Below are 17,746 nucleotides of genomic sequence, written 5' to 3' on the forward strand. Positions count from 1 at the left end.
CAAAAATTTTTCCCATTCTTCTCCTTCAATACAGATTAAAAACATTTTTCCAGTGATAATCAAAGCCAGTATAATTCCAACATAGTTCTTCTTTATTCTTCCAGCATTAAAACATAATTAGTTCAAATATGGTTTCCAGATAAAAGTTAAAAGAGGTAACACAGACCGCCACCTGTTCTCTGGTACTTAGGCATTAACAGCAATTACTGAATTTTTTTCCGTCATAGGTTGTAATTTTTAAAAATGACAATGAGGTGCATTCTCTTAACTGGAAAAGAACTACTTATTGGAAAAGAATTTGAATGGCTATAGTGGATTCTCTATTACTGAATAATTTTATTATTTTCAGAAAAATTATTTATGGAACAATCGTTAAAAAATCACTCTAATTAAAAAATCTCTCAGCTAAAGATGAATTAATTGAAGGAAAACTTACAGTCTAATTCCAATTACAGTAATTGTCACTGACACCTTAATCAAAGACTCTATTAAAAAAAAAAACCCTAACTACAGGAAAGCTAGCATACCTGACAGCTTTGATTCCAGTATTAGACAACTTTCCAAAGGACATTCTCTTTATTTTCCCATATAACTTCTAATGCCATCTCTTTCAGCCTGAACACTAACTATCTCATTCAGGCTAATCATATGGCTTATTTGCCTGAAATTGCACCCTGATCTATTATCCAATTAATATTTTAGGTTTCATTTTGGCAACTTACCCATTTTCCTTAAAGTTTGTTAGATCATCTCAGTCATAAATCAGTAAAAATTCCAGTTGTTAGTTGTGCCTTAAACAGTGACTAAAATCAAACAAATCCGGTATCAATAACAAATCCTTCAAAGCCCATTTGATGCCTCCAACAAAAGCCATGTGCACTGATGATTAGATAATCCCTAAATGAAGTCAGACTCGACTCATTGTGATAGATGAAATAGTATCTTTCAATGTACCCATGCTTGGAAAAAACTAAGAGCAAGTGGATTGGCTTCAGTTATTGAATGAATTATCGATTATTTATTGAATAGGTAGGTGCCTGTTGTGATCTAATATCATCCTAACCTGCAATGCTAAACTGTTGGAAGGAAAAAGTTAAGAACAGCTCTTGGTACTTGGAAGATTACAGTAGGCTAAATTAAATAGAACACTAACAATCCTTATTAATCTGCTTATATAGCCATAATAAAATATTCCAGAAATTCAGCAGTCAAAACTTTAACTCTCCTAATTTCACCACTAGAGCAACTACAACTTACAGCTACGTTTTCATCTTATGTTCAAGGTACAAGTACAGAATTATATTTTTAATTGCAATGTTCCAATAAAAACTAACAAGCATCAGTATTAAGTCTTCTAGCCTTACTATTATAACTATATTTTTTTACATCAGTAGAATCAGAGATTAAGCCATCTAGTTGAATTCATGTTGAGAAGAAAAAATATCTCCTGAGAATACAAAGTCTTACTAACTGAATTATCGTAGTTTACTGGATTAAGGTACGTCTGTGGGTTTTGAGACCCATATACAGATCGTTCCCAATTATGAACATATTTAAAGGAAAACTCAGATGTACTATAAAAGATCTTATAAATCTGATTACTGAGAGAAGCTGGCAGCAAAAAGCCTGCTTTTATCTAAATACTTAGGAACAGAGATGGAGTTTTATTTCCTGCACTATTAAATATTGTTTGTAACCTTTCAATGCACTTCTAAAACTTTTCAGAGGTCTTTGCAAACAACATATGATAAGCTCACAAGTATCAAAATCAAAATGTTGTTCTCTAGCTTTGTCAGATGATCAGAGGGCTGGAGCACCTCCCATATGAAGACAGGCTGAGAGAGTTCGGCTTGTTTAGCCTAAAGAGAAGGCTATGGGGAGACCTTATAGCAGCCTTCCAGTACTTAAAGGGGGCTACAGCACAGCTGGGGAGGGGCTCTTTATCAGGGAGTGCAGTGATAGGATAAGGGGTAACGGTTTTAAACTGAAAGAGGGGATATTTAGATTAGATATTAGGAAGATATTTTTACTGTGAGGGTGGTGAGGCACTGGCACAGGTTGCCCAAAGAAGCAGTGGACACCTCATCCCTGGAGGTGTTCAAGACCAGGTAGGATGAGATTCTGAGCAACCTGATGCAGTGGAAGGTGTCCCTGCCCTTGGCAGGGGAGTTGTAACCAGATGATCTTTAGGGTCTATGATTCTATGACAACGCAGTGGTAAGAAAGAGCTGGGAGAGCTCTTCTCTCTTAAGCCTAAATAGCAAAATTATAAATTCAGCTCTCAAGACGGTCTTGAAGAATCAATTGCCTCATTTGATGGTACATAATAATGATTTTTATACATTGTGAAAACAGAGATGAAATTAAAAAGGAATCCAGAAGATCCTCTCTAGCAGATATCAAGTAGCATCCATGTCTTTGAAAGCAGGAAAAAATGATAGTCACTTACGCTAGGAAAGCTTTGCTGACTTTTTTTTTTTTTTCTGAAAAAATTATTTCAGGATATGACCTCTGCTCTATTTTCAGAGAGTCTTTAAAAAAACAAGGGCTACATTTTTTAGCTTTGTGAAGTCATTAGTAGGAACATAAAGTTTTTAGGCACAGAAAAACTTGTAATTTTCTGTTTGCATGCTTTTTAAGTGGAGAAAATTTGTTGATCCTGCTTTGCACTAAAGGTGCACCCTGATCATCTCAGTCATAAATCTGCAGGTCGCAGATTTATGCATTGGAAATATAGCAATGTACATTACTAGAATACCTACTTGGAATGATAATACTGCTAATTTCTCTTCCCATTTACTCCAAGAACCAGTGCACTTTATAAAGAGTAAGATAAACCTCAGATAATCTACACTATTAGCTTCTAGTCATGTTTTCAAACACTGTGAGAATATAGAAATATCTATTATTAAAGACAGGCACACTCTAAATTGCAGATATATTCTGACTCTCACAAAAGATTGTGAAGTACTTAGAACATGTACAAAGCATGTTCGATATGCTGCCTAGCACATATCACCAAGGATTAAAACAGCTAAGTAATACCCAGAGTGAGATCCAGACAGAAACTGTTGGAAGTATTCTGTGCTGAAAACTTACCCACTGTAATACGGATGATTTGTACCCATTTCCTAAGCCAACAAGAATACATGGAAAAGGCAATCATTGTGTTCTTCCCCTTCTCTTTAGAGAAGGAACATAACTGCTCACAGCCAGACATGTAATGACATTTCCAGAAATTATTTATTCCTATAAATAATGAATTGCACAAGTGCTTTTTTTTTTTCCTTGGACTGAATGCTAAGTGATTTATTGTCTTTCCAACCCTTGAACCTAAATTTTCTTTCTTAAATAATTTTATTCTTAATTTTATTTGAAACCCAGATTTAGACCTTCGTGCTGCCACAGGAGGCTGGGGGAGGAAAAGCACAAATACAAATTTCCGCTTTGTTTAAAACTTTAAAAAAACCCTCCACAATTGCTTCCCTGTCTCCAAAATTTATTAACACATCAAAACAGGCAGCTGCAAACTCTTGGTATTTCCACTCTTAATTACTTGTTTTAAACCCCATCCATACGTTTATCATAATCAACTATGGTTTATTATTATAATTTATAATCTGAAATTTTAGACTTAAAATTCACATATGTACATACCATAATCCTGGGTTAAAGGCAGGGATCAAAAAAAATCCATTCACTACAGTCATGGTATTTAAAAAAAATAAATTATTTGTATCCCATTAGATTACTGCTAGATTTTTACTACTAGCATATTTAGACAAAAATTAATTAGAAAGTTTTAAGATTCTTCAGTTTGACTAAGAAATAGAAATAACTTTGGTTTTAAATGCTATCTCCACTACTAAATGAACCCACACACTTGGAGAGCCCTACATTTCTCTATAAAACATTAATTACATTGACTGAACAGCAGGGATGAATGTGCATTCATGTAAAATCAACAGAAGAAAACAGTTCTATTTTCAGTGTGTGAAACACATGTGTAATATCCATGGTACCTAATGCAAAACTTCAAAAGAAGAAATGTTTTCCTTTCAGTGACTGGTGTCAAGCAGGTCATATCCCTTTATGGTACTAAACATCTGTTGGGCGTGAATTAATTTCAGTAGCATTGGTTTTCTTAATGAGCGATGTGCCAAAATTGTGATAGGATGTGGACAGCCACCTGCTTTCAATCTGTTGAAATCCAGACCTTTGGAAAAATTTCCATCTCCTTCCCCAATATATCCTCACACATTAAAAAAGACAAATGAAATAATATACTAGCACAAGAATTCAACTTATTACAATACAAGAAGCGCATATTCAGGTATGTCACAGTTCTGGCACTGTGTTTTTCTTCAAATATGATTAACTCGCTTGCATAAAAGATACTTCATTTTTTCACTCTAAAAATAAAGAACAAAATTAAAAAAAAAAAAAAAAAAGAGCCACATATGGCTGTTCAACTCAGCCATTAGAAGAATGCTTTCTTTCCAACAAAACAGGTTAAATACTTAAGAAAATGCTCTCTAGGTATGACCCCCAGTCAGGTAAAACAGAGAGAGGAGGTGCTAAGAAACTCAACAGTTTTCCAAAGTTTGTTCACAGCTGAGGCCTCAGGGACCAATGGATAAATGTATCAGCAGTAGGCTCTCTTCTCACAAGTAATTATATTATATACTTGTGAGAAGTGATTACAAGATAACTGTAATTGTGAGAAGCACTATTACAAGATAATTCTATTACAAGATAATATTACAAGATAATTCAATAGCTATTAATAATTTTTCACTGTCTATTCAGGGTAAAATAACTACATAAAGCATAGTATGTAAACCCTTTTTTTTAAGTTGCAGCTATATTTTCAGCTGACTGAGCTTAGCTGAAATTTTAAAATATTGGGGCTGAATATTTTAAATTGACTGATTTGGACACTGGCTTAAGAGCAAGACATGAAAAATCAGAACCTGATCAGACAACAAGCTCACTACAGATAAATGTGTGTCTGATTTCAAACCTGCTCCCAGTTTTGACACGTTTTCTCATCAGACTCGGAATTCTGTATACAGACAGTACGTTGTAAGATTGTGCCTTTAGGTAACTGAGAGAAAAGTCTGTTCTGCAAATAAGATTCCCACTATGGAGAAGCAACAGACTAATGAGAACAAGAGCTCAATTCAGTGTGTGTCTTGTCAGCTGAGTTTCTGTGGGATAAAGGTGGACCTCACCTAGATAAATAAACAATCAATTAGTCTAGACGAATGATCTAAGAATAAGAGTACAAGGCCAATTAAATGATTCATGGTCATCAGTGTACTCTCGCATGCTGGGACTGATCACATTCAATACATTCATAAATAGAAAAAGTAATCAAGAGCAGGGAGAAAAATTTTTCTAAGTGTGTTAACTTATTCAGGAACCAATTGTGAAAAATTGAAGATCCTATAATGCTGAATGACACAGCAATAAAATGGCACATTAAATGCAGTATACGTAAACGTAAAGTGAAGCAAGCAGGGAAAAAAACCCCATGAATGAATGTATAAACACGGCCTCCAATTCGACTATTGTCACCTAAATCCAAGTTCTGAAATAATTACACGCAATCCTATGAAAGGGTCAGGTTGAAGAAAAACGAAAAAGGGAAAAATATCAGTAGCAGACATATAACCTCTATTTTCTTCTGAAGAATTACAGGGAAGGGAGGTAGAACAACATGTGTGACTGTCTGTATCCTGAATACTGGGAGCAATTCTAGTCTGGTGGTCCAATTCAGGTCTGGACCATGCCTCACTTATTCTTTGAAATACTGGACACTGTAAAACTGCAAAAAAGCAAGAACAGGTTAACTAAAATAGCTAAGGGAATGGAATAGTTTTTAGGGAAAAATCCTAGTTGAAAAAAAAAGAAGGATTTTTCAACATGGAAGAAAAAAGTCACTGAAAACACAGTATGATCCAAGCACTTATGATATAATAGCCCAGAGATGGTGACTAAGAATTTTTTTCCCCCCCCAAGAACTTCATGGAAGATAAGTACAAAGACATTAAGATTATTAAGTCAAATTTTATTTAGCAATGGGTCTGAAATCTTTGTATTAATTCCTCTCTATATTCCATGCAATAAGCTCAAAATTATAAATATGTCACAGAAGGTATTTTGAAAATTTAGGGTATTTACATAAACAAAAAGACTAAGTTAGGAACTTATAATGGTGCTTTTGAGAATTAATGAAACAAACAACCCACCCGCTGAGAATATGCTACAAAAAGAATAAGTATGCTATCCCTTCCAAAAGGTGAAATAAGGAAAAACCCAACAGATTTGGACCAAGAACATATCTGCCAGTGAAATTAAGAAGCATCAAAGAAAAATCTTCGTATCTCTTCTTTACTATTGTCTTTTACTTTAAGAAAAGTTAAGAACATAAGCCTGCAGAAGTCATGATACTCTGAAGAATTTTTCTTCCTGTGTGAGAAACAGGACAAGTCTTCAGATCATTTCAGAAGACACAGAGCCATATTTATCTTTGCTTTTAATACTTGATTTCTAAAACAGCAACTCCGCACAATGAAAAAAATGGGCAACTGCATACAAATACCATGAGTGAGTCAGGTCAAGACTACTGGAAGTTAAGACACTTATGTGTGTATTTCTGGAACAAAGTAGACTGTAGGAGACCAAAAGAATCAGTGGAGTCATGAGATTGGAAGAAGGAAAGAATGTTATATTAGCTGTATGACTTAAGGGTGGGTTTCTTTCTGTGGGATACTGGGCAGAATACTTACGTAGATCAAAGAGCCTCCCCTTCTCTGGCTTGCTTAATGATGTGGTTCATCCCTGCCCCCTTAAAATATGTTTTTTATTTTGTTAAAAAGTGTAAGTATTTAACTTGCTTGAAAACACTGTTTTCAAAAATAGCCATGTGTTATTCTTTATACATGGTTGTTTTTAAATTAGACTTAATACGCTGATTACTTGGTATTAATGAATAATCCAAATGCTCAAGGCAGACTTAATACACTGAAGTTCTTCTTTATCTAATAAAGAGACTTACCTGCCTAATGATTTTTAGGCTTCAGGAAAAGCAATTCACTAAAGTGGCTTATTTTTTGAAATACAGGGCAGATAAATAGATAAATAGAATTTACTGAACTTAGAATCACATAAATTAAAAATTGATATGAGGCTGTTATGATCAGTTACAGATTATAACATTAGAACCAGTTCTACCATAAAGCAGGTAGCAGGTAGTCTTCTTCTGATATGAAAAATCAGTGAAATGACCCAAGCTCAACATTTTTTTGTTATGTACCTTGGCAGTATTCTACAACAAATAAAGAGTTTTCGTAACATCCAAACTTACATAATTAAAAATTAAAGGAAACATTATTCAAGTCCTTCTACATCCCTATAATTCTTTATACAGCTCTAGACAATTCTACTTCAGCCTTGATCTTTGCGCTTCTCAAATATTTGTGGCTTCACAGCTCTAAAATATTCATCTTGCAGCCAAAGTGTGTGCGTTTGACTCTTATGATCCACCCCCCTTCCCGCTCCATAAATCATACCCAGAATGCCCAAATATTTTGTTGTCTTTCTCTGTAATACTGGTTAGCTTCAAAGGGCTGCTTGCTGGAGAGCTGTCATCAGCCCACATAGTTGGCACCCTTGAGTGCTTACCTTGCTGGGGAAAGAATCAGCAAGGAGGCCTACAGAAAGAGTGCTAGAGAGAAGCAGAAAGAGACAAGCTTTATATACCCATAGTTTTAACTTGGACATTTACTGCAAGCAGTAGAAACTATCGGCTCTGAAAAACTGCAAAGCATTGCCACGTATAAAAAAAGATGAACACAGCTAAGTGGCAAAGCTAAGATGAACAAAGCAAAGTTCCTAACTGACATGCTTTTCTCTTCTTCAGAAGCCACAGAGCAGGTGTCTATCAGATTACCTGATTATCTTCCATGATAAAATCACTGGATCTGTGGACAAGGGTAGAGCAGTAGATGTTGTTTACCCCAGCTTTGTCAAGGCTTTTAACACTTCCACAACATTCTTGTATCCAAGTTTGGACATACACTGCAGGGTAGTGCTGCCATTCAGAGGAACATAAATAAAACAGAGGAATGGTTTCACAGAAACCTCATGAAGATGAAAGATAGGAACAAAGCCTTGGACCTTACGTGGAAAAATACTAAACCAATTACAGGCCGGAGGCCAGGTGCTACAGAGCAGCTTTGCAGAAAAAGAACCCAAGCACCCTGGTGGACAACAAACTGAACATGTGATAGCAGCATGTACCTGTAGCGTTGAAGGCTAAGCACTCACTGGGCAGCACTAACAACAGCATAGGCAGCACATCAGAGGTGAGATTATTTCCTTTTACTACATAATTGTGAATCCACATCTAGAGTACTGTGTCTAGCTTTGAGCTCAAAAACAGAAGAAAAAGACTAAACAACTTGAGTAGGCAGAGGATCATCAAGAGGATTAACAGGTTAAAGAACAGTATTTATAAAGAGAAGGTGAGAGCCAGGTTTGTTGAGGTGGAAGAAGAGAAAGCTAAGGACGGCGGTGGTATATCAAACTATTTCTAGCTATCTAATGCAGGGTTATGAAGAAGATGAAGTCAGACTGTTCTTGCAGATGTGTAGTGAAATGTTGAGAGGCCATGGTTAAAAGTTGTATCAAGCAAAATTCCGAATGGATATAAAGACAAACATTTGCCAGATCGAGCATAGTTAAGCACAGGATAATCACCCAGAGGGACAGTGCAACCTCCCTCCTTGGAGATAATGGTTTGACTAAATTACAGGATGAAAAACCTAATCTAGCTTTTGTTCTATTGAACAAAAGAATGGTCGCTAGAGGCCTCTACCAATCTAAATTACATTTTGACTTTTGCAATGAAATAATTAGCATACTCCATTAATGAAGTATGAATAGCCACGTGCAGGCTCCAGAATTTATTCACTGAGAAGAAAACAGCAGCATACAATGCGTATTATGTTTCTCTCCCCTGACTAAAGGAGAAACATAACGACAATAATGAATGTGCATATATTAGAGGGTGAAGTGGCTTCATGAGTGAAGCACATGAGACTACAGAACACTAAAGAAAGAACTGGACAAAAAGTAACCAGCTATGGGATTTTACATTTTCAGTATAGTGAATCAAAACATAGTTCTACAACTTAATAAAGAGAAGACAAACACCACCTATACCAGAAATATTCCCATTACTCATTACAATAATGCAAGGGAGATATCAATGAAGAACAAATAGGTATCTTGGGAGGCACTCAACAAAAATCTTTCTGAAATTATGTAGTAAATTGCTTTTAGTTTGTACAGCCCACATCAGTCACGCAGCACTTCTGCACAGAGCCAATTCGAAATTAAAATTCTTGGCACTCATTCTAATCTTCTGATTCTATCCATTCCACTGACAATGGGAAACCAGTGCTCCACAAATTATTTATTGATGATATTCTCATTTAAAATGTTCATCTCCAAAAGAGGCCCTGTGTCTTCAAAGTATCCAAGGAAAAGAAAGATACACTCTATTTCTTTTCTACATCACTCATATTTCATATGGTAATGAAACAACACCCTTTATTTCCTTCCATCCTTAGGAAAGGGATAAAGGAGCGGATGATGATGTGATGCCTGAATTAGCAGGATGCAAACAACTTCTAGGGCTTTGACAGGGTAAAGAGAGAGGAATATAAGTAGTCTGGCTGCTCTAGAGCATTCCCTGCTCCCACCCAGACTCACATGCATGCTGAGAAACTCAGTAAAGCAGGGAGTAAAGTTTCTTCAGCTTTCCCATTAGATAGATTATTGGAAAGGAAAGGAAGAGCTGGTTGTGTCTTGTTCTTTAACTCCCTCCATTACCCATTTGTATTTGTGAAGATTTCTCAATGAATTCAACAAAGATTCCAGTGGAATTAGTTCTTTGTCACATATTAACTTTCACTGTCTTTAAAAGAAGCTGTCAGCCTGACTATATTCCTGGTTCTGAAGATAAAAAAATAAATATTTTATCTTATGGTAAAGATTTCTGTTTCTTTTTTCCTAACTTTTTTTTTTGTATCAGACCAGAAGTTTAATAATTTAAACTTATAAGTCTGTCACAGGTCTGTCACTGACCTTTAATGCAAACTGAGCAATCAACTTCCTGAAATAAAGAATGACACATTCAAGAGATAGTTGCCAAACACTGTAAAATTTGAGGAAAAGGAGAGATTAACTATTCAGAAGGTGAAGGACCCTTCACATGATGTACCCATCATCATTCTTACTGAAAACGTATGAGAATATTCTGGCTTTAGTGAAGCACACAGAGTAGTAATGCAAACTCATAAGAAGATGCCAAAGCTTCAATAAAAGTTAAATTACACCAAATAACCTCAAAAACCTACTTTTTGAGGATTTCCTTCATTGTTTATATAAGATAATTCTTTTTGTACATAAGATATTCATAATCACCTAACGTAGTAATACTCCTGTTAAAACTACACAAGCAATTGTTAGAACAATATTAAATTGCATTTTAAAGCTCATCATATAAAAAATAATAATATATGCATTTCATTCATCTATATTTTTTCTAGACGGTGCAAACACCCAATCAGAGCTATGGTACTCTGAAAAAAAAATGCACAATCCAGGCAAAAATGTACCTCAGTGCTGCTACTGGAAGGTTCCACACCAAACATATTGGCTTGTATCAGCTGCTGAAGAAGTTGTACTTGAGCGACACTGAGGAAGAAATCCAGGTTTGTTGTTACATTCACCTCCAAAGAATGACCACACACCAGAATTTCCTGTGGAGAAATGAGGGAAAAATACTAGATGACAGCTCCTGGGGAAACAATTTGCATCTTCTATATAACCATATTGTGGGTCTCTGCTGTAGTCAATCCTTCAACATTGTATAAAGTTGTAACTAGGTCTTTTTAGGAGAAAGTGGGGTCTTGGACTTCTACACAAGGATGCAGCTTTTTCTTTGCTGTGCTCTCAACAGCATAACTATTAATACAAAATTTGCAAGAAAAGGATCTCGTGTGTGACATCATTTCTATCTCTTGGTCGTGTCCAACAGCGGCCTGTCAGATTTTGGTTTTTACTTCCTCATCATGACTACAACTCTCTTTCCTTCCAAGAAAAACATGTACTTTTTTTTTAAAAAACAAAACAAACAAAAAAAACCAACATAAACTCTGCTTGATTTATGATGAAATCATGTGTTGGAACTCACTGATAACGAACCTAATCAATTTCTCTTTGTCTGTAAACCATCATTAGTACCCTGGCAAGCTGGCTGGCTAGTTCATAGTTTTACTGCTTTTATTTAGCACCAAAAACCCCTTTACCACTGTTGACAAGCGATAGAGAGATGAAAAACGTAGAAGAGTTGTTTAATATGTAGAATTATTGCCCCTTCTCACAAGAAGGTTGCACAATGTTCAAGCTTTTCACAATATAATCAAAACCTCTGCTTTCCTCAGTGAATGTCACCAAAGGAATAGATAACAAGAAGATTGTATACAGAGAAAACACTAAAATGCTTGACCATAAGTATCAGTAAAGCTCAGAGACTTTTTATTATTATTCTTCAATAATTTCTATGCACCTTAGCCACCCTCTAAACTTTCCACTTTTTTCTATTAAATGATTTTCTATCTGCCCTTGTAAAGATACTTTACGCAACATACAGAGCTGTCAATTTTTTCTTTCTATACATGTTAGCTATTATTTTCCAACAACATACACCTATTGCATGTTGCAATATGCACCTAATACCCTCTATGCTCCTGTATGAGCTGTGCTCTTCCCAGGAGGCAGCTGTTATGAGAAATACACCTTTGAGCTGACAAAAACTGCCTGATATTTCCCCTACATAAAATGTTATAAGTTCTTGAGCTACAAATGAATACCAAAAAGGGGGCCAATATCTTTTGTGTGTAACATTCTTCACAGATTGATCATTAACAACCTAACCACAGAACAGTAAAAGGGCCCGTTAAATCTGGAATACCTTGAAGTACCCACAATAATGGTTGAGGAGCAGATGCTTTGTGGAAATTTGTGGGTTTGAAAATCTTGACTAAAAGAACTCAGCTCAACTTCCTTCTTTATATAGATAGAGATTGCATTTTCAGGCTTCTTTATGATAGTGAATACACTGTTAAGAGATGCTCTTCTTAACACTTATCCATCAAAATTCTTTTAAAAATATTGCTGGAAATCATTATAAAGGATCTCCATTTTCTGAATTGCAAATAGTCTCATCTGCCTTTGGACAGGCTGCCTTTTACGTCGAACGCTATACACAAATTCTTCATCCAGCGGAGAAGGAACGTTTCAGGTAGAGAATAGGATACTTTTGGAGATCTCTTTATTTGAAAACACTTGGACACTTAAAATGGTGGAACAGTAAAATATTAGGATTATCCACATGTCAAAAGTCATGCTAATTCTATTCACATTTTGTACTAACCTCTGGGTGTAAATTCTCTGTAGCATCAATTTTGGTAAAAATAATTGCCGGAGCTGCAGTTATTCGAACTGTGAAATCTGTTAAAATTGGAGTTAAAATTGCTCTCCTCTCCTGATGCCGCCTTATGCTAAGGAAAGAAAAAAAAAAAAAGAGAGGGGGAAAAAAAAAAGATTAAATCACATTGTAAATTGTCAAGGGGCAAAACCTCAAATTATTATTTACATCCAGAATGTAGCACAAAACTGCTTCAAATACCAGTTTGGCATTTGACCACTACGTCATTAAGCATTAAATATCATGCTAATTCCAATCCTAAAGGCAGAATTCTACCTTCATGTCACAGAAAATGTATGTCTAAATGTTTGGCTCTTCAAGCCATCCCCACATAGACAATTCTGACATTTGACATTGCTTCTTCTATAATTTAATGAACTATAAAAAAATCATTTGGACAAAAGACACAAAATTTATGATCAGTATTTCTCAAAGTTGTCAGATGCCTGCGTAATGTTTGAATTCATGCATGAAAACTCTGTCTTGAGAAACTTCTTCAAACAACATAACTGACACAAAAATCAAAGACATGAAAAATAAACTAGCAAATCTTATGAAACTCTAGGGCTTGCACCTTAGATTTATAATAACTAATGCCCAAGATGTCTCAAAATCCCTGAAAATGGAAGGATGTCAGTCTTCCTCCACTACTTCTGTCACTGGTTGCTTGTAGTTGGTACCTCTTCATCTAAATATCAGCGTTTGCTTGCCAAGAATATTTGTGCCATTAAACTTCATAATTACCTTCATTTTTCAGCTGGTTGTTCATTTTTTTTCCCTTTAACCAAACTAAGCCTAGAGGTGCAACCCTGTTACAGCTGGATCCCTAATAGCTTATGACAACGCATTCCAAATGGCCAGAATGTTCTGGTTCAGGTCAAATAAACTACTGCCACAAAATGCCATCTGAGAGCCTCTGATCAGGGAAAAAACCATAATCAGATCTTGATGGCGCTCAGCCCCTAAAAGAGAATACACTTCAAATTCCAGGGAGAACCCTTCCATCAAGATGTCTTTTGATAACTGTTTTTAGCTATCATCATTTATAGAAATGTTAAACACCTGCACTTCACCAAGGAGAACTCTAAAAATCATGAAAAAAATTATTGGACCAAGGTATAAAATATAAGAATATTACAAAATTTAAGAACATTACAAAATATAAGACCACAAACTGTGAAACAACACAAGTTGAAACTATACACTATATTATGCAACTATCTATCACAATACAGAAGAAAAGACTGAACTACCCTGCCATATAAAAGAGGAGAACGGGTCTATGGAAGACTGTCCAGATATACCTGCATGTTAGTCACCTTTAATCTTGCCATTTCCACGACTAAGTCAAGGCAGTTTGGACATCAGCATACACTGCACAAGTGAGCCAGACACATGAACTATGCAATTAAGAGAGCAAGTCATTACCATCAGCCAGAGCTATCCATGTTAATGTCATTAAACACCATGGCTATATGCCTGTCTAAGGAGAAATCTTAGGACTGGATGTGGAATACGTAATTAAATCTCTTGATTAAGAACACGTACTGATATACAAAGTTTAATGAAGGTAATAGTTCTGAAATGTATTCTGTTGAAAAGCACTCAATCTCAAGCGCTGATGTTTTATATGCCAAGAGATAGGCGAGAAAGAAATTAAGTAGATACCATAACTAGACCGTAACTCAGTCAAGTTTGAAAAGATTCAAAAAACAAGGAATACATTTCACTGCTTAGACTATTTTAATTTTAATTCTTCAAATTCTATTAACAATGTGCTTAAGCGTCCTCAAAACACATAGAAAAGCATGGCAATCTATGAGAAAATACAAGATGTCAGACACAGGTGGTCCTTACAGCTTTTACATTTATGACAACAGCATACAGAAGGTAACAGTGGGCACCACAGAGCACAGGGCTAGTATTTACTGAACACAACTCTAATAAACTTCTGCTTCAAATGACCTTTAGCAAACACCACTAGCAGGCTGCGTGCTACTGTAAGTAGTACACAGTACGCTTAAGAGCATGCAAGTGTGAAAAAACTACTATCTTACATTAAATGCTTTAACAATTTGGTCAGCTGTAGTTCTGCTGGTCTGTAACGACTATTTTTAAAGCAAGGTTAGTCTAATTAGATCCCCAAAGCAGAAAGCAGAGCTGCTAGCGTTTAGTGTGTATCTTCAACTGAGAAACTGGTCTTAGATTTTGCCAATTCTACAAATGCTTCTCTCTCTGCCATCACCTTAATTTTAAATTTAAAACAGATGGCTTTCTACTCAATTCCCATTTCTCTTTTACAATAGGATGAGAAAGAAATGCCTTTCTTTTTAAGAAAATGAAAACGCGAAGTAGTAGAACAATTCTATGAAAGAACACATAGCTATGCATTAGGAAACTTCCTCTTAAAGAGGCATAAAACTGCTAGTAAGTATGATTTCAATATTTGGAACAGACCTATAAAAGCAAGTTATTAGTTGAACCCAAATCCACAACCGGCTCTCTTCAATCATTGTTCAAATTGTTTTTTCAGCTCATGCATATTCCCATTTCTTAATTATCAAATGTCATTCTAGTAGATAGTCAATATGCTGCATCTTAAAGGACTACTTCTTGTAATAGAGATTGAAGACTGAGTTTTAACTTTTATTTTAAAATCCTTAAGTGGCATTCCTGTCCTGCTCTACTTGCTACTTTCAGCATTTCTAGCTGGTGAACTTGAAACTCAGCCAAATCAAGTATTAGCAAAATAATTCTAAGTACAAACAGAAGGCAAACAGAGCACAGTAAATAATGAAGGAAGAGGATATGAGAAAGAGCACAAAAGGAACAAAGAAACAAATTCTACTTTGAATTATTAAGTCTTCCACACTGCACCTAAGTGCACCGATAACTTAACACAGGTGTACACCACATGAGCTTATGAAAAAACTTGATTGTGAAGAGCGTAATGATGGCTCTATGTCTGCAGCACATTCATTCCATGGTTCATTTATGCATCTGTTATATATTTGTCTTGGAAAAAAAAAAGGAAAATCTAGTGCTTTTAGAGATGTTAAAGCAGTTGATCGTCTACACTTAAAAGTACAGCACATTTGAAAGTCCATATGCTACCGCAAAGCAAGAAGGAAACAAAGTATTTGTGATAAGGCCTGGAGCTGCCTTTTATTCAGTACTGAATTTGTGGTGTATCTGCACAATAACACGAACTCTGGTTATAGACCACAGATACACACTGCAAAAGCACAGGACAAAAATGGTCTCTGTTGTCAAAGGCTTACAGTTTAAGTATAAGAAAAAACACACCCGCAGATGGGGAAGTAAATGGAACAACTAACAGCACCACAGGTGATGTGGCAGGCTGAAAGCTGTCTTAAAATAGGAATGAAATCTTTTCATAGAACCATAGAATCACTAGGTTGGGAAAGGACCTACTGGATCATCAAGTCAAACCATTCCATAGAATCCCTAAACCATGCCCCTCAGCACCTCATCCACCCATCCTCTATACACCTCCAAGGAAGGTGACTCAACCACCTCCCTGGGCATCTTATTCCAGCGCCCAATGACCCTTTCCATGAAAATTTTTTTCCTGATGTCCAGCCCGAACCTCCCCTGGCAGAGCTTGAGGCCATTCCCCCTTGTCCTGTCCCGTGTCACTTGGGAGAAGAGGCCAGCTCCCTCCTCTCCACAACCTCCTTTCAGGTAGTTGTACAGAGCAATAAGGTCTCCGGAGCCTCAGCCTCCTCTTCTCCAGGCTAAACAACCCCAGCTATCCCAGCCGCTCCTCATAAGACTTGTTCTCCAGCCCCCTCACCAGCTTCCTTCGTTGCTCTTCTCTGGACACACTCCAGAGCCTCAACATCCTTCTTGTGGTGAGGGGCCCAGAACTGAACACAGTATTCAAGGTGCGGTCTCACCAGTGCTGAATACAGAGGGAGAATAACATCCCTGGACCTGCCGGTCACGCCGTTTCTGATACAAGCCAAGATGCCATTGGCCTTCTTGGCCACCTGGGCACACTGCTGGCTCATGTTCAGTCGGCTGTCAACCAACACCCCCAGGTCCTTCTCCTCTAGGCAGCTCTCCAGCCATTCTTCCCCCAGTCTGTAGCACTGCACAGGGTTGTTGTGCCCCATGTGCAGGATCCGGCAATTGGCCTTGTTAAACCTCATGCCATTGGTCTCAGCCCAGCGGTCCAGCATGTTCAGATCCCTTTGCAGAGTCTCCCTACCCTCCAGCAGATCCACACTTCCACCCAGCTTACTGTCATCCGCAAACTTTCTAAAGGTGCACTCAATGCCTTCATCCAGGTCATTGATAAAGACATTGAACAGAGCTGGATCCAGTACCGAGCCCTGAGGAACCCCACTTGTAACTGGCCTCCAGCTGGAGTTAACTCCATTTACCACCACTCTCTGGGCCCGGCCATCCAACCAGTTTTCCACCCAGGAGAGTGTGCACCCATCCAGGCCAGAGGCTGACAGTTTCTGAAGCAGAATGCTGTGAGAAACTGTGTCAAAGGCTTTACTGAAGTCCAAGAAGACTACATCCACAGCCTTTCCCTCATCCAGTAGTCGAGTCACTTTGTCATAGAAGGCGATCAGGTTAGTTTGGCAGGACCTGCCTTTCATGAACCCGTGTTGACTGGGCGTGATCACTTGGTTCTCTTGCATGTGCTTCATGATGGCACTCAAGATCACCTGTTCCATGACTTTCCCTGGCACTGAGGTCAGACTGACAGGCCTGTAGTTCCCTGGATCCTCCCTGCAATCCTTCTTGTATATGGGCACAATATTAGCCAGCTTCCAGTCTAGTGGAACTTCCCCAGTCAGCCAGGACCGCTGGAAGATGATGGAAAGAGGTTTGGAAAGGACACCCGCCAGCTCCTTCAATACTCTTGGGTGGATCCCATCCGGCCCCATAGACTTGTGGGTGTCTAGCTGGGCAAGCAAGTCTCTAACCGCCTCCTCTTGGATCATGGGAGCCTCATTCTGCTCCTCTAATTCCAGCATTTGTACACAGAGGGAACAACTCTCCTTCTTATTAAAGACTGAGGCAAAGAAGGCATTAAGTACTTGAACCTTGTCCTCATCCCCTGTCAGTGTTGTTCCTTCTGCATCCAATAGGGACTGAATATTCTCCCTAGTCCTCCTTTTCTTGTTAATGTATTCGTAGAAA

At 37.2% G+C, this 17,746-nt stretch overlaps 1 protein-coding gene across 4 annotated transcripts in view; it reads right to left on the reverse strand.

Moving 5' to 3' along the window:
• Positions 1-17,746, reverse strand: part of VPS13B (vacuolar protein sorting 13 homolog B) — a 453,221-nt gene that overhangs the window by 138,747 nt on the left and 296,728 nt on the right. For all 4 annotated transcript variants that reach the window (XM_054059974.1, XM_054059977.1, XM_054059975.1 and 1 more), the window contains exons 32-33: positions 12,512-12,638; positions 10,692-10,835 (exon numbers count right to left, since the gene is read on the reverse strand). In XM_054059974.1, coding sequence (XP_053915949.1) covers positions 10,692-10,835; positions 12,512-12,638 — 271 coding nt within the window. The remainder of the gene's footprint in view (positions 1-10,691; positions 10,836-12,511; positions 12,639-17,746) is intronic.

Source organism: Cuculus canorus, chromosome 2 (genome assembly GCF_017976375.1).
Source record: "Cuculus canorus isolate bCucCan1 chromosome 2, bCucCan1.pri, whole genome shotgun sequence".
Classification (NCBI taxonomy): Eukaryota; Metazoa; Chordata; class Aves; order Cuculiformes; family Cuculidae; genus Cuculus; species Cuculus canorus.